We start from the raw sequence: 25,696 nt of genomic DNA on the forward strand, positions 1-25,696 counted from the left end.
CACAGGCCTTCTCCTCAAGGAGCCTAGAATCCAGACACAGAAATAGGAACACAATTCCCTGTTATATGAAAACAATATTCCAACAGCGCTATGGGAGTACTAATACTTGGTTTCATGCTGAAGGTTTCAAAAAAATTATTTACTAGTCCCATCATGGGCAATAATGATATAACATCCTGGAAATATGGTTACTCTGAATAAAACCTGCAAGCCAAAACGGTAATCCCCTAATCTATCAAGGAATATATAAACTCTGCTCAGAAATTATCATCCCAATCTAATTATATCAGAATTGGCAGGGAGGGGGTCTGGTGCCCAGGCACTAGTATTTGTGGAAACTCCCCAACAGATTCTAGTACAGCCAGGGTTGAAAGCCACTGGTGCACTGATTAAGTCATAGCATTAGGACAGACTGGAGGAGGGAATCCTATCAACAGGACTCTAAAGGCAGTTCTAAGTCAGAGTCAGTGGACATTTAGTGCCTAAGGAGATACATAGTCTGAAACTATTCCATTTGCAACCTGTATTTTCCTACGTGCTAATAAAATGAAAGATAAGTTTTCCTGCTTGGTATCTCACGACTCTTCTGTCATAAACCAAGAGAAATAAATGATAACTCTCAACACTGTGCTGACGAAAATGCTTAATTTTAGAACTTTACTCTTTCAACCTAGACAACTACACACCACTGAAATTATATACTTTTGGTACATGAAGATCAAGTCCTCCTAGAGTCTCTTTCACCACTTACTTTTAAGAAAAACACAGGTGCACACCTGAAATCCTAGTATTCAGGAGGCTGAGACAGGTGGATCAAGAGGCCAGTCTGGGCTACACTGTACATCCAAGGCCAGCCTGTACTACGTAGCAAGACCCTGCCTCAAAAACTCAAACACACAAATAAAAAAAAAGAACAAAACTATATAAAAAGTGTTCATCTTGTAAGATCAATTGGACGAGCTGTGCGTGGTGGCACATGCCTATAATCCCAGCACTTGGGAGGCTGAGGCAGGAGGATCGTTGTGAGTTAGAGACCAGCCTGGGCTACGAAGTGAACTCAAGGCCAGCCTGAACAGCATAGCAAGACCCTGTCTCAGGAAAAAAAAAAAAAAAAAAAGATCAATTGGACCAAACAAGGAGGGCCATTAGGGAAGGCCTTGATTGACAGGCTGAGGAATTTGAAGTCAATCTTACTGAAAAACCAGATTGGTTTAATATCAAAAATTATCTTAGAAGATTCTTCTGGTAGATTCATATGCGTGATGCACTGAAACTCAGAGAATATGTCAAGTTCTTTCAAGCACAGTTCCCTGAATATAAGTATTTAGAAACTGTAAAGGTTTAAAAAAAATTGTACAGTACAATATATACCTTAGCATCACTCAAACTAAATGCCTAATTAATATTTTAGTCAAATGATTTATAAAAAGTATTATTAGTTCTTAAATATTAGTATTTTCCTATTGTAAAATAGTCTGCCTATAGATAATGCTCTACATATGTCAAAAAGTTGAAAGAAAGGATTTTGCATATTTTCACTATAAACAAATGGTAATGTTTGAGGAGATACATTTAACTTGATTTAAACATTACACAATATATATACAAGTATCAAAATATCAATCACATGATACTCCATAAATATATATATAACTTTTATGTTCTTATGTATGTTAAAAACTAAATTTAAATTTTAAAATATACTTTAAATATTACTGGTTTTGGGAAAGAACATATTCAAGAGATTAAACACCCATTTTATAATAGCTTTACAGAGAAGCAATATTCAAACTTTTTAGCCTAAGAAAATTACACAGCCTAAATCTAATGAAGATAAATAGAATTCATCGTTAAAAGCTGGGAGCCAGGCTTAGTGGTGCATGCCTGTAATCCCAGCAATTGGGAGTCTGAGGCAGGAGGACTGTCACAAGTTCGAGGCCCACCTGGGCTATACAGTTAGTTCAGGGGCAGCCTGAACATACAGCAAGACTCTGGCTCAAAAAACAAAAAACAAGCAAGAGCTGGGATGTGGCTCAGTGGCAGAGCACTTGCCTAGCATGCATGAGGTACTGGGTTCAATTTCTACCACAGCAAAAATAAAATCAATCACTCAACAGTTGAGTTAATGCTAAGATGAGTAAAAATTATCCATATGAGTTAATATTGTTCTTCCTCAAGTATTAATGCCAAAAAGGATGTTTTATGGAGAAGGACGTTCTTTGATTAGAATGCACTGAGGACACAATGATTTGCTTAACCTTGAGTTTACGATCCTCCTGTCTCAGCCTCTTGAGTGCTGGGATTATAGGGGTGTCTTGAGTGCTGGGATTACAGGCATGTCTCAGATTACATGTGGAAAAGGATAATCCTTTGATTACCCTTGCTAAAACCTGCACCTCTCCAAACACCTGCTAAGAAAGTTTATGGGAAAATAAAGTCTGATTAAAGAAAACAGGAGCATAATCTTCTAGAGGCAATACAGTGAGAAGGCTGTTAGCCTTTTTTAAAAAAATAAATCAACCCTGTTGAATTTGAGAATTTCATATAAAAACAGACCATAAGCATATGAGTTACAAAGGGTGACTTACACAGCACGGCCACGGCCCCAGACTCGAACATGAGGCATTCTTCCTTCTGCCTAGTTTCCACTATGAGGCTGAAAGGTGGGGGATCCAATTTGTGATAGATCCGAAATCCTTTGCTGAACGCCATTCTCCTTTCTTCAGAGGCAGCCCTGTGACCAAGCAAAGCAAAGCAAAGCAAAGCAAATGAAGCCGAGGTTTCCTTCTGCTGCAAGGACTGCAACATGCACAAGTCCCTCCCTGCCAGGTTTTCACTGGAGTGGGGGTGGGGGTATTAAAAAAAAAAAAAGGAAGCTCAGGGGTGAAAGATTTATTCTACAAGATAAGTCGTCACCAAATTTTCAAAAAAGGAAAAGCTGCCAATTCTCGTGGCAACGCAAGCCGCCCTTCTAGCCTCTGTTAGTCTAAGAACGGTTTAAGATGAGTTTCCCGTTTAATTTATGTTTACCAAAAGAAAATTTTTGAGCGTATTTTTGGTTCGGGGTTGTTTATCAGCTTCCTCCTTCAAGATCTGTCATTATGTGGGAAGGGAACCGACTGGGAAACTTCAAGGCAGTCCTCTGGAGCGGGTGGGTGGAGGAAAGGTTAACAAGGCTGGTTCAAAGCTCCTTAGGGGGCCGGAGGGAGAGGATTATCGGACGCTGCAGGCTCTCCCAGAGCGACACGCTGGGCAGGGCAGGACACGGAAGGCGGCACAGGTTAACGCCCGCCGAGGGGTGACAAGGGGGGATGCCCAATTACGAATGGCCATCGGGAAAAGTCTCCAGTCGGGGCGCGGATCCGATCGGGGTTCCGGGGGTCCCGGGCAATCTGATGCCCGAGAAAGCGATTCCTTCCTAGGGGAACAGGCGCCGGGCAACCCGACGCCTCCATTATGCGCCAGAAGCAATGCCCCGGCGCTCAGACTGACTCGGTTTCTTTCCCGCTGGGCGACTGACAGCCGCTGTCACCACAGCCCCCCGCGCGACAGGGCGCCTCGCACAAGCCGCGGTCTGCCGACGGACTCGCCCGCCCGCCCTCCCGCGCCCCGAATCCTCACGGCCGCCCCTCACCGCTCCCGCGGAGGCTGCGGCGGTGGAGCCCGCTCCAGGAAGCGCCCGCCGCCCGCCCGGCTGCCGCTGCCGGTGGCTCTGGCCGCAGCCGCTCCCCGCCCCCCGCCGGCTCGCTCGCCTCTTCCTCCGGCTCCTCCTCCTTCTCCCGCCGCCGCCACAACCCCGGGAAGCGTCACTTCCGCTCCAGCAGGCCCATCTCTTCCGCATTGCGCCGCGGCCGCGGGCGGAAGGGCCGCCCCTCGCGAGAGAAGGGGCGGGGTGTTCGCGGAGCCCCGCCCACACCCAGCCCGGCGGGCGGGAACCCTCCACCGCCCCGCGGCACCTGCGGCGACCTTGTTCCAACGCGCCCTCCGCCCCGCGGCTGCGGCCCCTCCCGGGATGCCGGGAGAGAGAAGATCCGGCCTCCTGCTCGCTCGCACGGGCTCTTCGCAACACACCAGCCCTCGCCGTGAGCGCCAGGAGGGACTCCGGGGAAGAACTCGGGGGGCCAGTGGTTGGCACGTGCTCGCGCCCGGCGTCGAGACAACCCCCTACCCCTCCCCGGCCAGCCGGGCGCCGCCTGAAGAGGGACAGTCGTTCGCCTTTCGGGTCCGACGGGCGGGTGGCGCCGGGAGAGCTGTCCATGGTGTCGTACAGAGCAGCGCTATTTATTCCAAGCTAGTGGGTAGGTAATCAGGAAGAAAAACTTATGGCCTGCTTCTAAACCGTTCTGTTTTCCACCTTCCTGTGTGTTCTGCAGCTCCCAAGAGCACTTTAGAAAATGATGCTTCGCTTATGTAGGATAGAGACTGGAAAGTCACCAGCCAGGTGCTCAAGGCTGAATTACACAAAACATGGCTGTCACTGAATGACCAAGTTTCTGCCACGTGGAATCTAGTAACGACATCAAACCCTCTCATCTCGTCATTTTCCAACAAATTATGCCTGATTACTGCCTGTGTGTCCCATAGATCTGTAGTTCTGTCTCCATTTAACAGAATTTACACGAGAATAAAGCCTTTCTGCCACTGAAAGCTGAAAATCCCTGCAATGAGTGAGAAACTTCCCACTTGCCTTTGCTTTTTCTTTACCTCTTCCTCTTTATTTTGCCAGCAAAAGCAGAATTTAAATTTGACGTGTGTGCTGCACAAAATTATTTCCCCTTCAGGCCTTGACATGTGACTGAACACTTCACACATTTTAGAGAAGCAGGACAACCCACCCTGGTTTCAGGACACAACTGCATTAGAAAAGAATCCACACCCAAACCAAGGCACTTGGATTTAGTTCTGTTAATTAGAAATATCTCACTTAGCACTCTTCGTTGTGGTTACTCACAACTGCCCCAAACCAACTACTCATGTTTTCTTCCTAGAAAAGCCTATTCGAACTGAGACCTGCACGTGACAGAAATAGAATTTCTGAGAATGGAATTTTTATTTGGTTTTTTAAGGTACAGTGCTTCTACAGCCCTGATATGTATCAGGAAAAATAAAAATAAAAATAAAAGAATGGTTTCAGGAGATACGTTGCTGGATTGCATCGCATGGGAGCTATCCTTTTATGACAACTGAAATCGCTGTCAGATTGGAGTCTGAAACCAAACCTGTTTACCCAAACCCAAGATTCTACACTTGTGTTTCTCTAAAACTACCTCAAAACTCCTCCTTCCTTAGGGTGGGCGTCACCAGGCTCTCTGGGAAGAAAATGTCCTGCCTGTTCCTGGTTCTGATTCCTTCTGATTTTGGACTGAGGTTGAGGTCAAGACTACTGGGTTGCCAGGGATCCAGCTCAGCAGCACAAGCACCTGCCTGGCAAGGGAAGGGTCCTGAGTTCGATTCCTGGTACCAGAAAAAAAAAGTACTGGGTTGGGACTGCTTTCTTCAAATTAAACCCAGAATCAGGACACAAGTCTTCCAAATCCTTCTGAAATAATTTTAGTCACAAATTATACACAAACCTGTGGTGTATTAGGGGACTTTACTAACAGATTTCTGTACATTATTTCTTTTCTTGCCCTCCTTTCCTATTTATACTTCTTTTATTACAATGTTTGAAAATAGCTACACAAATTAATACCGAACACCTAAGTGTCTTTAGGGCAGGCTAACTTAAAATACAGGTTAAGAGGCATTTGCTAACTTCCTGGTGAGATTCTAAGACTATGCCAAGTATACTACATAAAAGAATATGTATGTTCCTGACCCTTGAAACTGAAGCCTAGGACAGGCTCAAAAATACCACTCCAAAAAATATCCACATCCTACTCCCTCAACCCTGTGAATGGTGATTTAGGTAGAAACAGTCTTTGAAGACATGATTAAGGATCTTGCAAGTTATTCTGGATTACCCAGGTAGGCCATAATGCCATCACAAGTGTCCTAAAGACACCAGGACAAGTGTCGCAGGAAGCTGAGATAGGAGGATTACTGTGAGTTCGAGGCCAGCCTGAACTACATAGCAAGAGCACATTGAAAGAAGAGAGGAAGGAAGAAGGGAAGGAGGGAAGGAGGAAGGCAAGTGGGCAGGCGGACATCAGACACACTCAGAGGCCATGTGAAGACAGATGCAGAGACTAGCACAATGTAATCACACCGAGGAGGATCAGCAGCCACAAGTTGGAAGAGGTGAGGAAGGGTTTGAGCCTAGGGCCTTTACATGGTCCTGCTAACATTTGATTTATAACTTCAGCCCATGAGTAAATAAAAGCCTTGTTTTAAACCACCCACTTCACTTGTTTAATTTGTTATAACAAATGAGAATTCCCTTCAAATGAAATAAATGAGTACTTTCTGGTTGAGATGTGAAAACCATTTATGTTATATGCACAGTTCTACACTAAATTCAACTTGGATCGAAGTCCTTGTGCAGTGTTCAGACCCATTTCTGAAACCTAAGTAGCCTAAAGGATTTCACAAAGTAAAATCTGAGTTTACTTTAAGAGTTCTTAAAAAGATACAGGGACAGTAATCATCTAATGGATTTGGAAACACATAGTTTAAGACCCAAATACATGGGGATGTTTATTGAGAAGTTGAGAATTAATGTTCTGCCTGTAATTCTATTTAGAGAACAATTAAGATTTAACAAAAATTTATCCATAATGACTATGTAGAAATAAGCAATGTTCCTGCAATAAAGATAAAACTGACAGAGCAAGGACAGTGCATAATACTGTTCTATGTATAATTTGTCTTGATGAAGGGTGCACATGGATGTCAACAGTCTCACTATATTAAGTCATTTGAGATGCAAAATACAACAAAGGATATATTTAAAAATTAATTTAATGCTTGGCTAAAGCTTAATTACATATACAATTATCAAACAATAGTCCTTAATTTCCAAAAAGTTCTTTTGAAAATCACAGAATCAGAAAGCATAAACTTTAAAACAAGTTCTCTGAATATTTACAATGTGGTACAAACATTATAGAAGACCATGGATATTAAATTGCCTGGGTGTGGCTAATCAGCAAGGCGTATTCTTTATTGCATATATAACTCACATATGTGGGATTTTTAAATATAATTATAGACTACTAAAATTCAAATGCATGTATCCATAAGCTGGGCGGTAATAAAGTCATGAATGAGACAGGACAGTCAGCCTAAACCATGCATTTAGGTTGTGGGCTTATTATTTTCAAAAATTAAACTTCTATGTTCGATCTGAGAGTATACTGCATATATTGTAGATTTCCATTAAACCCAAAGTTGCCTGTAATGCTAATTCAAGTAATTGAGTTCAACATTCGTTCAATGACTAAGTCTATAACTCAGCTCTCAATTTTAAGGCAGCACAGCTACAGTGATAGCAACGCTAACCAAAAGCAGATGAACGTTTATTTAGTCACTTGCCAGCCCTTTTGTTGCAACAGTATAGTAGTTTCCCTAAGAAAATCTGCTACTGGATAATTTTCTGTTGTTAAAAGGCTTCCTCTGTAGAAAAACACCACAAATCTCCAGTGTGAAAGTCCATGGTGGTATAAATATATATATGCATAATTACACAATTTACACTGCACACAGCGTTTAGAGGACAGTTAACTAACAATTAATCAGAATGATCATACAAAATACTTTTGTAAACAAAGTAGACAGGCAGTAAGGAAAACATTCATAGACTCCTAGAAATAATCTCAATTCCTTTCATTCTGAAGAAATTGCATTTAAGGACACAGAATTGAATATGGGTGGGGCTTTGTTGTATTAAAACAATCAGTATTTTACAGTTTAAGAAACTTTACATATATACAAATTTATACACTGGGAATGGTATTAAAGCAGATAGGCTTTCAGTCTCAGGTATCTATTTTCCTTCAATCAAAGACTTAAATTCTTTCACATTGTGATCACTTGCAACAGACATAGCATGATCCAAAGCTCGAACACTTGCAAGAAGTTTCACTATCTGTTTTATGTTTTCCCTAAAAGGAAAAAAGAAGAAAATGTACCATCATTTCATTAGTACCACTAAGGGAAATTTTTATCTTTATGGCCATTTTACAGACTATGCAATCAATTTTCCCAAGTTTACACTTTATTTTTTTGAAACAGAATCTTGCTAAATTGCCCAGGCTGGCCTTAAATTTGTAATCCCTCTGCCTCAGCCTCCTGAGGAGCTGGGATTACAGAGATGTATCACCATGCCTGGCTAAGGGGAATCAGCATTACAAATAAAATATTCATCAGGTCAATGATTTCCAGCAATAGCTAAGAAAAAAAAGAAAGCACTCCATCTCTAAACTCCTCCAGAAACCCATCTCCCATTCCTCCCCAAACCAGAGGCCCAGCTCTTTCAGAACATCCCTGGGATTCAAAACCCACTGTCATCACCACTATCAAGATCCTGCCCAATTTCCAACGCTCTACAATTCACTGAGTAAAGCCTTACCTGCTTTCCTTATCATTCTAGCTAGATGTCACTTTATCTTATGAAGTAACCCTTACATTTTAAAAATATGAGAATTACCTAGAGGGTCACTAAAACATAAACCACCCAGGCCACCCCAGAGTTCCACCTTGGACTCTGCTTGCTTTATAATCCCTCAGGCAGGTTTGGTGCTACTGGCCCAGGAGGCACACTCAAAAAATGATTGTTCATTCAGTCTGAACCACTCATGAGAAACAGCACATGGCATGATGTTACTGTCTCATCTCTACAAAACTATAATACTAAGCATCAAGCATCTTTTAGGGATCATAATCTGTCAAAATTTGTAACCTACATAGCAGCTCTTGATAAAAATTATGCGTAAGTTTTCCAAAACTCCTAAGTGATGACCTTCCGCTATGATATTGTCATGGTCTGTGTCTGGAGGTCCCCATAAAACCTCATGCAGTCATGGGGTAGGCTTCTAGAGTTTATGGTTGATTCATGGTCCAATGCTGGGATTATGGGTGTGAGCCATACACTGGCGGGTAGTTTGCATACAACATAAGCACGGGTAAGAGGCTTGCCTGCTACTCCTCCTTTTTTGCTCTTGCTGCTTTTGCTGTTTTCTGCTGCCATGAACTGTTGCCCTCTGCCATGTGCCACTCTGCCTTGGAGCCAGCCAAGTATGTACTGAAATCTCCACAAACTGTGAGCTAAATAAACCTTTCCTTCCTTTTCTCCCAGCAACAAGAGAGAAGTAACCAAGACAGATATGAATAAAGAAAAACACAAGGTGGAGCATGAAGAACTCCTGGGATGTAACTTTCAATATACACTGGGTTTTAATGACCATCTTTTCCAGGGTTTACATACAGATAATGAAAAAGGACCAAGCTTCATAACCATTTCTTTAAACGCCTACAACCTTCCCAATTCTTCAGTGAATAGACACAGAAAATAATGGTTCATTTAGTGATCTCAGTGCTGGTCCTTATCAGAAATCCTTTTCTAATAACTTTCATAACCTAACACTGAAAAAGGAGGAAAAACTGGAAAAATAAATGATGTCTATTTTTGGTAGGTTTACAACACAGATTGTTTAAAATGACTCAACTTAAAATATTCTAAGCCAGGCATGGTGGTACACATCTGTAACACCAGCACTTAGGAGACTGATGCAGAAGGATTGCCATAAGTTTGAAGCCAGCCTGGGATATATAGTGAGTTCAAGGCCAGTGTGAACTACACAGCAGGACCCTGTCACAAAACAAAACAAAATTCTAGTAATACTAAATCTGACAATTAACTAACGGAATTCTAGACTACCACATCAGTAAGTAAGTCCAAAAAAATTACCTTGCGTTTCTTTTTTCCACATCAGAGCATCCAATACTATTCCTGTAAATTGTATCTGCTAAGTGTACAAGGTATCGGCAAAAGTTTTCTAACTGAGTAATAGTTCTTTCTCCTTTCAGATTCACAAACCACTGTTTGGGGAAACAATTTATTACCTAAATGGAAGAAAGATGCAAAATAAAATAATTAAAACAGGATAAATAAAAATATCTATAAGCTGAGTTTAGATAATAAATATAATGTATTTAATTAGAAGATGTTCTATTAGGCTACTGTAATTAATTACTCTGAAGGGATATTTTTTTTAACCTGACTTCTTACATTAACTATACCAACATACCTATATTTTCACAATAACCAGTTAATTTCTCCAGGATCTAAATAAATTAGGGCATAAAATTAATAACCAATTGTTCTTATTTTCCAGTCTTCCAGGATGTCCTAACTAAACCGAGTAGACTTGTTATAATGTGTAGTAGTCAACTTTAAGGGATTTCCACCTAGGAAATCTAGGAAAATTTCCATCAAAGATGCAGAACCTAAATCTAATCATTAAAGAATATCAGACAAACTAAAATTGAGAGACAAAATAACCAGCCTAGCATCTTCAAAAGTGTGAAGATTATAAAGGCCAAGGAAAGACGGAAGAACTCTTCTAGATTTAAAGGAAACCAAAGAGACATGACAAATAAATGCAGCACATAATTCACGCATTTCTTTTGCCAGTGAAGAATTTTACTGACATAAAAGATATGATGCACATTGGGAAGAGTTCTTAAGGATCAGGTCAGAAACATATTGTTAGTTTCCTAATGCTAATGGTTATCACTGTGTAGACTAGTATCTATGTGCAGAGAAAAAATGCACAAATTGTGCAACTGATGGAAAACGTGAGTTACATATGGAAAATAAGATAATTAAAATTATTCTTAAATGAAAGAAAAAAGCAGTTAGTCAGTAACACTCAAAGTAGTATACATTCAACAGTGAGAAAACTATCCCAAAATTTAAAATTTTACTAATACCTACAAAAACTTGGATGCAGATAAACAAAACAAGCATGGGGACAGACACATATATTCATGATTTATATAAAAAATGACATCGGGATCTGGAACAATCTGGATAGGTAAACTGCCTACCTTACATCAAGTCTAATAATCAAAAGAGATTTCATAAAAATCTCACACCCTTTGAAGACAATTTATTTTAACTTATATACTTTAAAAACTTTAAGGGTTGGTGAGATAGCTCAGCGGCATAGCACCTGCCTGGCAAATGCAAGGTCCTGAGTTTGATTCCTAGTAACAAAAAAAAAAAAAAAAAAAGAAAAAGAAAATTGTAATATATGCTATTCAACTCACATGTTGGGCTTTTTTGATGCTGTCATCTCCATATTCTGAATTTTGAAAAGCCATGAGAATGTATCTATTTAATAAACCATCTATTGATAACTCCTGTAGAGTTTTATTTGAGAAAATACCATACCACTGAAGAAAATTTCCTAATAGCTAGGAAGAAAAAAAAAAATGTTAAGCAATTAAGAACACATTTGTTACCTAGTAAAAGACCATATAAAATACAGTGAACAATGCCTTGCCAAAGTATTAAGCAGAATTTTCAAAGTACCAGGTATTTCCTAGAATGACCGAAGATTTCAATGTCAAGTTCCAATGAGGTAGAATTTAAATAGCCATGTGCAGTTGGTGGTTACCACATCGGCTGTGCACATGCAGAACATTTCCATTACTGCAGACAGTATTTTTCAGCAATGCTCATTCTTACAGAGTGTCCTCCACTTGAAATTATACAGATGGTAACCCCATGGATCCCTAGAAAGGTGTGAGATTCTTTTTCTCACTGTAAGACTATCTAGCTACAAATCTCATAAATGTGAGTTATACTCGGTGGAAGTTTCAAACTAGTACAGGTCAATGTATATAAAAGGAAAGCTATTATCATAAATACCTAGAAAATGAAAGCTAGTACCATAAAATAGAAGCCTTAGCCCATCTACCATAAAAACTGCTAGCTTCTCAGTTACTTCCCAGCCAGTAAGTGGTAACATTCAGCCAATTCCTCAGGCCGAAAGCCTGGATGTCATTCCTGGCCTCTCCAAGTTATGTGAGCCACCTCCATGCAATCTACCCACTTCACTAGGTCCCATCATCACACACACTCCAGTCCAAGCCACTATCATCTTTTCCAGCATGCTGCAGTTTTATGAGTCTTATGAGCATAAGCTCTAGAGTAGCCTTTCTCAAACAGAGTTCAGCAAAAGAAACCTTCAGAAACGATTTCAGTGAGTGCTCAATTTTGCCTAAGGACAATGCATAGCTGGTACCATTCTAGATGCACTGGAAAGAATAGAATTATACAAACTTCAGCCTTAGAGCATTAGGTATTAACTCTCTCACACAACTCTAGTTGAGAAGAGCTGTTCAAGAGGCAGACTAGCTTAAGCTACATTCCCATCTCTACTGCTATGAAAGGAAGGACCCTGGACAGGTTGTTCTGTGCCTCACTGTCTTGTCCACAAAGTGAGAACAGTGTCTACCTTATAGAGCTGTTTTGAGAATGCAACAAAATAATCTCTGTAAAGGGACTGGCACAGTGCTTGGCCCACAGTAAATAAGCAATAAATACTAGCTGTCACTTTCATTATTATTATCCTTACCAGCTTCAGTCCATTAGCTCTGCAATGGCAATTTGTTCATATTCCCTCCCTGAAAAAAACCCTTCCATGCCAACACACATATGGTCAACCAATTTTCAAAAGCAACAGAGACAGAACGGTCTTTTCAACAAACACTGCTGGCACAAAGGAAACTTATGCCTGCTGGTAAGAATAGCCATTCTAGAAAAGAGCTCTGCCTGGTTCTTTTTCACCAAGAGAAAAAACTTATATAACACCCAGAAACTCGAAATTCACACAGAATTCTCCTGTAGAACTAGCCAACTTGAATAAACTTTTGGGAAAAAAAAAAAACAGTTTCTAAAATTGAGCTTTTGTGTATATAAATAGGTTAATAGTCACTCTAAAATCAAAATACTTTTCAAAATATATGAAACCAAATAAAATGTCAAGTCTTTTTCACAGTGTAAAGACACGTACCTTAACTGAAGACCAAAACTGTCGTTGAAAAAACAAGTAAGGCCCAGAATTCTTATTTTCTAAGACACTAAAGAAAAGAGAAAGAGAAACATATCAGGATTAAGTACAGTGCCAGAAGAAAATATCTGTAGAAGTAAAATGTCCACAAAAAAATTAAGTGACTGCTCAATTACATTCTGAAAGACTATATGTGTAAAACCCAATGTAATTTTGAGATACTGAGGAATAGCAAACAGCATTAATGACTTTACTCTTCTTTAAGGGAACAACTTGCCCCGAGAAGTTAGGCTCTGAGATGCTAGTTTAAATTCCATAGGTGGGAAAGGTAATTTACTGTTCTAAAATATCAATTTAAAATGAAGACTATAAAAAATAAATTCCATAGGTAAAGTTTATATTTCAAGCTTTCCTCAGTTCTCTAGAATTTGAGAAGTCTCCTTTGAAAGAGAATGAAAAACATTATGCTACATTTAATGTTCTTAAGAGTTACTTACTTTTTGGGATATAAAGGCATGAACACATCATCATCTAAAGTTCTTCTCATTCTCAATAGAAGCGCCTTTAGGTACACCTAAGAGTTGAAAGTAATGACATATTGTAACAAGGACTATGATAACAAAAATAAACCATACCCCAAACTAGATCATTGAGCAATGAATTTTGAATGAACCATTTTCCAATTTTTTAAATCCTCCTCATTGATGGCCATGAACTTACTAAGTACAAGACCCCTCAATGACTACCAAGCAGTAAAGCCACTTAGAAATCTTTTGGTCCCCTAGTCTACTATATAAAAATTTAAGATCAAACACATAATTTCCTTCTCAAAATGAAGTAAAATTCAACAGCGAGAAAGAGCACCTTTTCCACATTTAGCTCATAAGAATATCCCTTGAGACAGAGCAGCAATTTTAAGTTTGGAAGTTAAGTTATAAAACAACACCTTGTTATTTTATATACTTTCTAAGCGTCTTAGCATTTAAATAATGAATTGGTAACCATTTTAGTACTTCCACATTTTTCTTTCTTCCTTAAGGGAACATCTGATTACTCAGACTGGGAGTAGGAGTGTGAGGATAACACAAACCAGAGGTGATCTAGACTAATTACCACCTGTCTTCCAGTAGATTTTGTGAAACTGAAAACTCTTTATCTCCAAGTTTGTGTATTTCAGGTTTTAAAGGCCCAGACTGCCCAAGGGTAAGAATTAGATTTCTCACTAGCTTAAAGTAATCATTAATTCTCTCTACTATTGCTGATTTTCAAAAAAAGATGGGGAAAACCCCCCAAAGATAGTAAGAAAATTACCTGTGTGTTTTTATTTTCTGCATTCACTACAGAAGGATATCCATTTATTAACTTTAGTGTAATTCCGACCATTCTTGAAGTTTGTGTTGTAGAGAAAGGATCCCACATGTTTTCGGCTATCACTAGTAAGAAAAAAATAAAGGAAAAAAAATATATATATATGTATGTAGAAGGATAGATGGGGTAATTGTACTGCTGATATCTATTGGTTTACTGAAACGAACAGTTAATGCTTAAATTTTTTTTTTTGACCAATTCTGCATGCCTCTATTTGGTAATCTGAACAACTAATTTGAAGACAACATGCAATATAACAACTATTGGTAAATTACTATCATCTTGTTTAGGGAAGCTCTGTATTGTTTATAATTTTTTTATTATTATTTTTTATTCTCTTCAATGGTTTGATCAATCTTGCATTCTTATATCTGGTAATCGGAACAATTTTGTTGAAGATAACAATATGTAATATAATAACCACTGGCCAGGCATGGTGGCGCACACCTGTAATCCCAGCACTCAGGATGTTGAGGCAGGAGGATCATTGTGAGTTCGAGACCAGCCCGGGCTACAAAATGAGCTCAATGCCAACCTGAACTGCATAGCAAGACCATGTCTTAAAAAGACAAAAAATGAAACAAAACAAAACAAAATCAACACTGGTAATGCCTATCAATTTGTTTTGAAACCCTGTATCATTTTTATTGTTTTTGTGTTTTGTTTTTGTCTATGTTGCTATTATTTTGATAGTTTTATTTTCTTCAAAATAGAATTTAAAAAATAAGAATGTTTGAGACAGAAATTGCAGCTTAAGCCTGATGTTACGCAGCTCTCTACTTAAAATACCAATCCCAATTTATTTCTCCCTTAGTCAATAAAACAAGCTTCAGTCTTCACGTTATTAACTGTAGGAATTCTGAGTGACAAGGATGTGGGAAAGCAACTGATTCCTCTTATTTACGCTAGTCAGTGAAAACAAAGATGGGGGGAAAAAGCATTTTCATATCCCATAACATGCCTTGGCATTAGTAATTTCTTTTGTTTTTTCTTTTTTTGGTCTTTTTCAGACAGGGTCTTACTATGTAGTTCAGGCAGGCCTTGAGCTCACTTTGTAGCCCAGGCTGGTCTCGAACTCTCAGTGATCCCCCTGCCTCTGCCTTCCGAGTGCTGGGCTTACAGGCATGCACCACCATGCCCAGCTGGCATTAGCAACTTCTAACTGCTTCAAAATGTCTTTTTAATTTTTAAAATAGGTGCCTATATCAATGAGAAACTGGTGCCTGTATCAATGAAAGCAGTAAAACTGCTCCCCAGATACGGCCCTAAATCATTAAGTAAAGGACTTCTCAAACTATCTTCCTCACACTTCAAACTATGTAGTCTGGCTTCAGTTTGGAGTCTCTAAAATTCACTTATGGATCAATTATGGCTCCCAACCACAGGCCCATCACATGGTGGTCTGCAAGTCTCAGGTTAACAAATCCCTAATCTTTAGCCTTCTCCCAGCCAGGTGGTAACTATCATTTATTATGTAATGTCTGTAAGGAAATATACCCTGGATTAAAAACTCCTAAAAATAGTTTCGAAAATCCCAGTGTATCTGCAGGTTCGGAAGACAGGAGACAGAAAACTGGGAGACAGAATTCAGAGGACCAGAGAACTTACCTGTCAGTTTGGGAAGAATCACCTTCTCCACAATGGTAGGCAGTAGGGCAACATCTACATCCTCTTTTTCTTGCTCCCGTTCTTCACAACCATAGAACAGCAGAGACTCAAACCACAGCATATTTTCAAAGTCACGACATTTTGCCTAAAACATGTTAAAAAGGTTACCCAAATATTTAAAATAGTGGCTATTTCTGAGTCAAGCTGTGTTAATAACAGGAACTAGACTTATCCTTTCATTCTAAACAACTAAAAACTGGACAAAATATTTGAAATATATGTTTCCGTGAGGGACAAGAGGAAGCAGAGGATTATGATCCTTGAAGGAAGGGACTGAAATGAGGTGAGCAGCTGGCTCGGGACAACACAGCAGGTGGAGGCTCCTACACAGAGTACGGCGGTTGTACAGAGTTGAGGAGACCGAGCTGGGAGTCAGGGAGGCTGAAGCTGTGGAGGAGAGGAGGGAGAAGCATCGAAAAACCCTCCAACACACAGCCTCTGCTGTCTACCCAGACAACCACACGCAGGGTGCAGCTCCACAACCCTGGCAAAGTGTACTCGGGAACTGTGAGCTGAGTGGTTCTCAGAGCTCACATCTGGCTGCGTTTCTAGGGCTTCCTCTGAGTGGCCTTTGCTCTACAGTTTACGCATTCAACGTAGTCGACAGCAATCATGCGCAGCAACTCACTCACAAGTTTGTATCTTCCAAAAGCCTGTCATAAACAAAGTCCCGAAGAGTTGATTCTAGTCTTCTCCCCTGTGTACCAGGCCAGTAAACCCCACTGATTTCTCACTGATTTGTGACATTCCCCCAATTTCTAATGACTTAGATGAAGTCCTCATTTCACATCTACTCCACTGCGCTTTCCCATTAGGTTCTAAGTTCCCCAAGGATCAAAAGACCAAGTTCTCCCAATTCATGTTCACAACCCAGTTCACTACGCAGGCTTTTAGCTGACTCAAAAAGGAATTATATGTAAACTGAGAAATAAAAGATAGCTTTTTGGAAAAGGATGAAACTTGAAAGATTCTAAGATTACACCAAGATACACACAGTCTGTATTAATCTTAGCCTGTCCCCATCCCCATGATTTCCCAGGAATTAATTTACTTTAGAGTTTTGACGTTAAAATTACCCAGACATCAGGTTATATCGTTTTTCTAGCAGTGATAGAAGCCACCTACCTCAAGAGGAGTCCAAGTGAGGAGCTGCAGTCTGATAAGAGGGTTGAACAACTTTGGCAAACAAAGGCCAATGTAAGCATCCTTGTAGGATGTGTAGTACTTTGAACGCCATGCCTCAAACTGCGACTTAATACAGTCTATTGAATAGAAACTCTCAAGGACATCTTCAAAAACTTTGCTGGATTCTTTTGAAATACGATCTAAAAGAAAACCCCAGAAGAATATAATGTAATATAAGGAAAAAAAACCTCATCCAATATTTTCATTGGTTAATTGGAGGCTCTGGTCGGAGTAAGATAGGCTCATTAACAAGATGAATTTATTAAATGCCATCTAGAACACAGGATAAACAAGCTTAAGTTGCAATGCGTCTGTTATGCTAACTAACCCGGAGCCATTCTGTGCAAGGTTGCACTATGCACACCTTTGCACCAATGTACACAACGCTCTGTTACTGCAGCTAACAACTTTCTGTTGTTGGGTCCCCAACAACATGGCTCAGACTTCAGCAACCACAGTGCATCAATCATAATTACAAAAGCGCAAACTCTGCTGCTGCCTTTTCAGCCCACAAATCACTACATAAACAACAGCTGCACATCACGATCATCAATCAGTTACCTAACTTCAAAACTTGCTGGTAATCACAAATCACTAACAGTCAAGAACCAGCTAAATGGATGCTAGGATCTTTACATGTAAGGTTATTTGCCACAGACCTAGCTAAATGGATGCTAGGATCTTTACATGTAAGGTTATTTGCCAATTTCCATTAAGAATCTTCTTAATGGAAAGATTAAAGTCCTGGCAGCCTTAATCACAAGAATAATCTTCATGGCCCTTATAGTGAGACAATCAAACACTTTTCATGTAATATTATGAAATAATACATAATATAGTCTATGAAGTATTATTTTACAACCAGGAAAATAAAAAAGTAATACTTTAATTTATTCTAGATTAAAATAATAATATACTCTATGAAGTATTATTTTACAACCAAGAAAATAAAAACAACATCTTCAGCTTTATACTCCAGTTTACAGGAAATGCAATGAATGGAGCTGTTCTTCCCTTCATTAAATACCATGAGGAGACACACACAAACTCAAGAGAGTAAGGTGACATGGTCTCTTTAAAATTAACATATTACCAGTACAAATAAAAATAGCTGGGTGCTGTGGCCCATGAATGTAATTCCAGCACTCAGGAGGCTGAGGCAGGAGGATCACTGAGAATTTCAGGCCAGCAAAGGCTACAAAGTGAGTTCAAGGGAAGTTTATACTACAAAATGAGACCTTTTCTCAAAAAAACGGGGGAAAAAAAAAAGTATGTAAATGTATACAGTACTCATGGGGTACTCATTTATTCTAGATTAAAAGGTGCAACAGCCAACCACAGAGTATGAACCCTGTGTGTATCCTGATTTGAAAAATATAATAAAAAACATAAAATACCTAAAAAAAAGTTCCAAAATGTTTTTTCTGAAGTATTATTGAGGAAAACTGAATATGGACATAATATTAAGAAATAATAATTTCAAGTGTGGAATTAATACTGTGATTACACAGAAAAATAACATGGTATGAATGAAACACCTTTAAGTTTTTAGAGGTAAAATGCCAGGTCTATCTTAAGTTACGTTTGAATGGTTCAGCAACATAGACGCAAACATACACCAACAGATGAGCAAACCTGGGGAAACGGGAAACACCCAACTGGAGTGATGGTGCAGACGTGATCGCGGTGTTTTCTTTCAAATTTTCTACATGTTTGAAAACATTCCTTATAAAAACAGGAGAAAAAGAAGCTTCTCCAATGGCCTATAGCCAGTATAATCCTAAATAAATATAGCCAAGTAGGGGAAGAAAGACTTTTATCTGGGTATCGTCAGGGGAATGCCTGGCACATAACAATATTAACTATTCCTGTAGGTTGCGATTGTTCACGATTCCCCAACTCAGGAGACTCCGTCAGGGATGGCTGCCCCTCTACTGAGCTTTCCTTTTCAGATCAGAGAGAGTGTGCAGTACTATCCTCAAGTTCTGACTCACTTGTTGCTCACTCAAAATTTTACAACTCTGAAGAGTAACATCATTGGCTAGGTAAGTCCCAACCAGCCCTGGGACAAAGGGCCACGTCTATGTTTAAGACTTCATCATGACATTCAACAATAAAAATGGGTGCAAAAAAGTATACAGCTTTAATGCCGAGGCCACGAAGATCCTAACCACTTTATGTTACGAAGCCACGTAAAGACCAAACTGACAAGTCCCAGTTCCAAATAAAAGTCTAACCTTTTTCAAGGTTGAAATTAGTAATATCTGTGGAAGTTTCTTCATCATCACTGGAAAGGCCTTCAAGATGATCTGCCATCTTACCGGTTTGCTCTCTGGCTTGTCTACGACGAGTTCTACAAGACAAACATCAAGTTCCCAAATTAGATAAAAGCAGATTACTCTTTTCTCAAGCCAAGCCACAGCAAGCACTATGAGAATTACCTTCTGGCCTCCCGCTCTGCAATCCGCCGTTTTGCATGCTCTTGATACAGTGCCCGATCACGTCCAAAGGAATCAAGATTTGGTGCCATCAAAGCCTTATCTGAAAAACAACAACAGTCAAAATTAAAAGCCTTTCTTCAAAAATCCTGGGGAAAGAGTATGCACAGAGTAAGCCATTATGACAGACTTCTCGCTAATCTCAGCAGTGGGATTCTGCAGTAACTGGTAAACTGGATAGGTTTTTAGTTTAGAACAAATCTCACTATTATTCTGGGTGCCTATGAGAAGTAGAAAAAAAAGAATTGATTCCTTTTGAAGAGTTCAGCAACCCTCCACAGACAGCTTGCCTGTCTCAGTGCTTTTGTGTCTAAGTAACAGGACTAACGTATGCAACGATGACGAGCACACAAATTAAACCTAAGTTACCTGCACAAAAGGAAAAAGATTACATTTTTAAGGAAGAACTTCAGCACCACATGTTGAATGACATGAAATGACAGCAAAGAAACATCGGTAGAAAGACATAAGTTTTGTTGTCAAGAGTTTAGTCATTTATTCTACTTTATTTAGCTTCTGCTTTGTAGAAATTAATACCACTATTCTTAGAAATAGCAATGCCATAGCATAGACTGAAAATTTTGACCAGGGTTAAATTATACCTTCTTCGATGGCAGATTTCCCTTCTTTCTTTCCCATGTATCATTTTGCAAATTCTCTAGGGTAATTTTCTAGCTTTGGGTTCTAATATTCCTATTTAAATTTCTATCTCAAAATATTTTTTTCTATCTCAGTTACCATACTTTTAGTTTTTGACAAGTGGTTCATGTCTTTTTATTTCTCTTCTATAGCTTCCTACGTTACACCAAGTAAGATACTATTTCTCTCTAAAGCTATCAATAAAGTTTATAAGTTTTCTTTTGCCACCAGTACTGTCTATTTTCAGTCCCTCTGGTCCACTACTAGTGCTAGCCTTTCTCATGATGGTTAGCTGCCTGTTCACACATAAGACCAAGATGGAAGTATTCTATGCAAGTTGTCTAAAAGCGGTATCTCCATCAAATCACTGGGAGGTTGTCATCCTCTTTGGCTGGGGAACCCTATATGTCACTGTTTCATGGTCTTTCCCTGGACCCATCCTATTTTGCCAGAAAAGTCTCCTCTACTCTTAGCTAGGATAGAAAGGCTGGGGAAACATCTGTCTGCTATACTTCCCTCATTTTTCCCACAATATGAAGATATTCTAGAAAATACAGGATAGTACAGGGAAGCAAACAACCCACTGCAGTATGAGGATGAACATATGTAAGATGAAAGACATCCATGTAGTTAAGGCCTGTGCCTATTTTTTCTCACATACCAAGAGATATGTCACCAAAATTGGCAATGAGAAACAAAACCACAAGTTAGATCTCCAACTGGCCATCTCTTAAAGTTGATTATGTTTTTCATTCATTATTTCAAAACAGCTGATATTAGGAGGAAGTATGTTCCAGAGTTCAAAAGTTAGGAAGATAATGTGAGTGCAGAAGAATAAACTATGGCCTCCTTCATTTCTGTAAGTACTATACACTAAGTAATCTCAGACAAGTGCTTACAAATCTAAAGAGATGAATTTCAGATTGTTCTCTGTTTCTTAAAAACAAACACACGCACACACACACACACACAAAAAAAAAAAAACAGAAAATCAATTCTTTAGTATCCCAGACACTTCTCCTCAAATTTTTGGCATTCTCCCCCAAAAAAGTACTTTTAGTTTTCCCGTTATCTTTCCATTTTTCCCAATTTTCAATTTAACATGTATCTCACTTCAAATTCTGTGTCAGTAATAGCTCCATATTACGAAGAACTACTACATATGGGAAAAGGTATTCGACCAGATATACAGCACACATAAACCATTTACTGTTACTTAACCTTCGTAGTATAATGGTTACCTGTAATCTGCCTCAGAAATCTGGTTCTGTCTGGATCAAAAGTCATCTGAGAGGAAGGCGTTAGTCATTTTAGGTCCCCAATCGTCAATTTAAATGTGTGTGGCAAAGACAGTCAAAGCCATTTATATGGCTCACAGCTCAGTCAGCTCAGCTCTGACAGCCATATTACCATCTCTTTATGGATCTCCAAATGCTCATCTAACACAAAGGGGACTTTCTCAGGGATCCAAAATGTGTGACAAAGCTCTGCTCTCAGATTAGTATTAGGGCCCTCTTTGCTTGAATCACCCAGAGTGGTTGTTTAACATGCAGATTTCTGAATATGGATGACCTAGGAAGACTATCTAGGGACAGGGACAGGAAATTGGCATTTTAAATGAATGTCTCAGATAACGGTGACATTACCATTTTGGACTGCTGTCACTGGGAATAAAAAGATGATGAAGCCATGGGAAACCCACAAGGAAAATTCCTATTCAGAGCACTCAAGAATATGGAAAGCAATGGGAAAATAGAGTTAAAAGATTAAAAAATATATATTTGGTTAAAGAATGTCAGCCAAACTACTGGCTACTAAAAAGAGGCCTCGTATTCATTTTAGTTTTCCATTATCCACATCACATGGAAAGAAATAGGTTTATGTGAACTTTCAAGAATTTTAGGCATCAAGTGACTTTTTAACAGCTAGTATGTAAAACAACTAGAAAAGGAAACATTTAAAAATAAAATACAAAAAGATTCTCTTCAAAGCTCAAAACTCCCCTCATCTTAGGTCGATCAATATTATATTAACAGCTCCCCTCCCTGTGCAAACTCTCTAGTCCCTAAACTCAAGAGTCTTTTACTGCTATCAAACACAGCATTTGTATCTGTATTATGAACAGGATGAAATGGGGGGAGAGGGTCAAGACCAAACAGTAGTCCTAAGATAAAATAATGGTAATGTATTTTCTATAGTCCAAAGGAAAATGAAAATATATGCCCAAAGAGTAAGACTGACAGAATATTAGTGCATGTTTTTGAGCTCTTCTGGGAGGCCATATTTTCTTAAGTACAATTCAAATACACACTGCTGTAATTTTTAGATCTACCTAACACCAGAACAAGGAAACATGTTTCTTTAAAAAAAAAAAATAGCTCTGATCTCTCTAATTTCCAATTAGGCTGCACTAAGTAAACAAGGTTGTTTAATGAAAAATAAAAACCTTCAAGATGGACTGACTTGAATGGCTTGAAAACTCCGAAGATTCATCTTTAATATCATCTTGTCGTCTTTGGACAAGGCGGGAAGCTCGCTGTTTGTACAGCTGATGTATTGATGATTCAAGTTCATTAATCAGTGGCACCTGTAAAAATACAACACACTCCGTAACACCAAACTCCTCAGCTGCTTATTCATTTGAGGGTTCCGTACTATTTCCGGATTTCTGAAAAAGTACCCTCTCTAAGGACAAAATAATTATGAATCCCCAACAGACATGAAAAATAAGTCAGTTTTGCAATGCTTAGGAAACACCTTTTCTTCTTTAAATCCATGTATAAAACTATAATGTCCAGTGCCTAGTTTTTGAAGCAAAAGTTTGGTTAATAAATTCAACAATTCAATATTAATAGAGCAGATAATGTCAAAGCGTCTCAGGCTTTATCTTTAGAGATTATCTGAGGATTCAGATGTCTTTTTATGTCCATTTTTCCAGCGGCATGATTTGCATCACAATTTTTGCAGTTAAATTACTACCACTGTGCAATGAAGAAAAAAAAAAAAAAAACAAAAAAAGGAACAAAACCCCAGCATGGCTCTATGAATACGTAAGAAGTCTTCTAACTGCCCAATTTTGGACATTTTAAATTTTTCTGCCACTTGTATGTCCCAAATGTCTTACGTAATTAACTGCATTATTCTGCAACTTTACTATGCATTTTCTATGTAAACCAAATGATTAATAGGATAAATAAATCTGCTAGCTATCACTGATCTGCCTAACACCAATGCTTCTCAAAACTCAGAAAGTTCTTTTCTTCCTATTAACGTTTCATTTTTTTCTGTATTTTGTAGTAAAATCCTTCAGATAAACTGTCAGCTTACAAAATCAATAAATTTTTTCAGGGTAATACTCATAGCTAAAATATTTCTGTCATTCATATAGAATATAAAATATAGAATATAAAATTCATATAGAATATAAAATATATTCTGCTTACAGAACCAGAGACCTAAATTAAAAAGCAAACAATAAAGCCCAGAAAGCTTTCTGCTTATATATATCTTATCTTATAACCAAATGCTATGAAACTTTCATAAAACATTAACAGTCACTACACATACCTGAGGAAACCAGAAATTCTAGTTTCCTGATGGTTAGTGAAAATGGAAAACACAAATATTTAGAGTTTGGGAACACTGGCACCAAATGCTATGGCAGCTTCCTGAACTGAACAGACTGCAAATGGAAAATAAAAAAAGGCAGGTGGAATATAAAGAGGACTATAATAAAAGCAACTTTATATACTTCCATGATTCCAGCAAAAAGTATCAAATGTGCACACAAACATCAAACTGATGGAATCATTTTGTTCTTTAATATGCCACCCCATGGGCAACAATGTCCCCAAATCTGCAATGATTGGTTATCTTTAACAGCTGAGTCCAGAGACTCTACTGTTAAAATTTACTGTTATCTGACATTTTAAAATCAATTACTGCCATATCATTACAATTTACACTTCTTTACCTCCCATCCCCCACACCCCTCCTTTTTAAAAACTATATAGGACTAAGGACAAATGTACCTAAAACTCATTCATTTAGTACTGGGCATTAACACTCCTCTACTGAAAGAGCTATATAAACCTGAGCTGGCATCTTCTAGAATGTAATTATCCGCATTACAGTTAAGACTCTGATCATGTAATTTTTCTCTTTTAGGTACTTGAAATGCCTTTTAATAAAACCTAGAGAAAAAAAAAACCTAAGAATCAAAGCCTTACAACTCATTTTCAGCTCACACTCAGATTTGTTTTTTGTACCAGGAATTGAACTCACGATCTCGCGCTTGCCAGGCAGGTACTGTGCTGCTGAGCTCTATCCCCAGCTCACTCAGAATTCTTAACAATGCTGATTCATCTCAAGTCTGCACCGTGACAATTCCTTTGCCTTCTCTAAACTCAAAACTGCCACTATCATCACCATCATCATCATTATTTTGGGCCAAATTTAAGATAAAGAGCATAAGAAAGGGCCAAGGATACAGCTCAGTGGCACAGCAACCTGCCTGGCAAACACAAGATCCTGAGTTCAATTCCTGGTACCAAAAAAACAAAACACAAGAAGATGACTGTAGGCAAAACAAAATGATGGAAATTTAAAATGATTTGCAAATAATCTGAAGCCTAAAGTCAAAAATCACTTAAACTTTCATTAAGGAAAGAGGAAAAAAAGGAATACTTGTCCTTTATGGCGTACCCTGAAAGAATACTGTTATATTACAGCAACTAAATTGAATATTCAAATTTATCCAATGAGCTGGGTGTGGTGGCACACACCTGTAATCTCAGCACTCGGGAGGCTGAGGCAGGAGGATCATTGCGAGTTCGAGACCAGCCTGGAAAGTGACCTCAAGGCCAGCCTGAACTGCATAGCAAGACCCTGTCTCAAAAATACAAAAACAAACAAACAAACAAACAACATAAGAAGACCCTGTCTCCAACCAAAAAAGTTTATCATTATTATTTTTTTAAAAATTCTATCCAATGTTCCCTAGGTTATTTAAATTGTTTAATCCCTACGTGTTTCAAAATGACAATTTATGATATTATCAACTCAGCAGCACATTTTTAGTAACCCAACTGAATGCATATGAAGACGGTTCTTCATAAAAAGGGTGTATCTACCCTTTTAATTAAAATGTAGTCACTGCATAATACATAAGGTTTCAGATCTGCTCCAGAAACATCTAGGTGACTCTGTGCACTCATATTAGCACAATCTGAAATAAGGTTCTTTAGGAGTAAGATAATCTAGGAGAGATAAAGTACACTAATAATTCAATACCCCAAAACATCATCAACTAGATGTTTCTTATCCTTTTTCATTAAGCAAGGAATGATCTTGCTAATTACTTTTGTTGGCAATAATTAT

General features: G+C 38.7%; 2 protein-coding genes across 11 annotated transcripts in view; both read right to left on the minus strand.

The window, feature by feature from the left end:
- Synj1 (synaptojanin 1) overlaps positions 1 to 3,722 on the minus strand; it is an 81,601-nt gene extending 77,879 nt beyond the window's left edge. For 4 of the 10 annotated variants that reach the window (XM_013504171.1, XM_013504187.1, XM_013504183.1 and 1 more), the window contains exons 1-2: positions 3,635 to 3,719; positions 2,589 to 2,734 (exon numbers count right to left, since the gene is read on the minus strand). In XM_013504171.1, the coding sequence (XP_013359625.1) occupies positions 2,589 to 2,712 (124 nt within the window). In that variant the 5' untranslated portion in view covers positions 2,713 to 2,734; positions 3,635 to 3,719. Of the gene's footprint in view, positions 1 to 2,588; positions 2,735 to 3,634 lie in introns of all 10 variants that reach the window. The other 6 variants (XM_013504181.1, XM_013504168.1, XM_013504161.1 and 3 more) reach the window with 3 other exon arrangements.
- Positions 3,723 to 6,882: 3,160 nt separating this feature from the next.
- The window catches only part of Paxbp1 (PAX3 and PAX7 binding protein 1), a 31,634-nt gene continuing 12,820 nt past the window's right edge, over positions 6,883 to 25,696 (minus strand). The window contains exons 9-19 of the mRNA XM_005375673.2: positions 22,781 to 22,904; positions 19,622 to 19,721; positions 19,418 to 19,533; positions 17,121 to 17,320; positions 15,936 to 16,080; positions 14,271 to 14,392; positions 13,457 to 13,533; positions 12,963 to 13,029; positions 11,212 to 11,358; positions 9,848 to 10,002; positions 6,883 to 8,042 (exon numbers count right to left, since the gene is read on the minus strand). Coding sequence (XP_005375730.1) covers positions 7,925 to 8,042; positions 9,848 to 10,002; positions 11,212 to 11,358; positions 12,963 to 13,029; positions 13,457 to 13,533; positions 14,271 to 14,392; positions 15,936 to 16,080; positions 17,121 to 17,320; positions 19,418 to 19,533; positions 19,622 to 19,721; positions 22,781 to 22,904 — 1,371 coding nt within the window. The 3' untranslated portion in view covers positions 6,883 to 7,924. The remainder of the gene's footprint in view (positions 8,043 to 9,847; positions 10,003 to 11,211; positions 11,359 to 12,962; positions 13,030 to 13,456; positions 13,534 to 14,270; positions 14,393 to 15,935; positions 16,081 to 17,120; positions 17,321 to 19,417; positions 19,534 to 19,621; positions 19,722 to 22,780; positions 22,905 to 25,696) is intronic.

This window comes from Chinchilla lanigera, unplaced genomic scaffold (genome assembly GCF_000276665.1).
Source record: "Chinchilla lanigera isolate Chin_1 unplaced genomic scaffold, ChiLan1.0 scaffold00006, whole genome shotgun sequence".
Taxonomy (NCBI): Eukaryota; Metazoa; Chordata; class Mammalia; order Rodentia; family Chinchillidae; genus Chinchilla; species Chinchilla lanigera.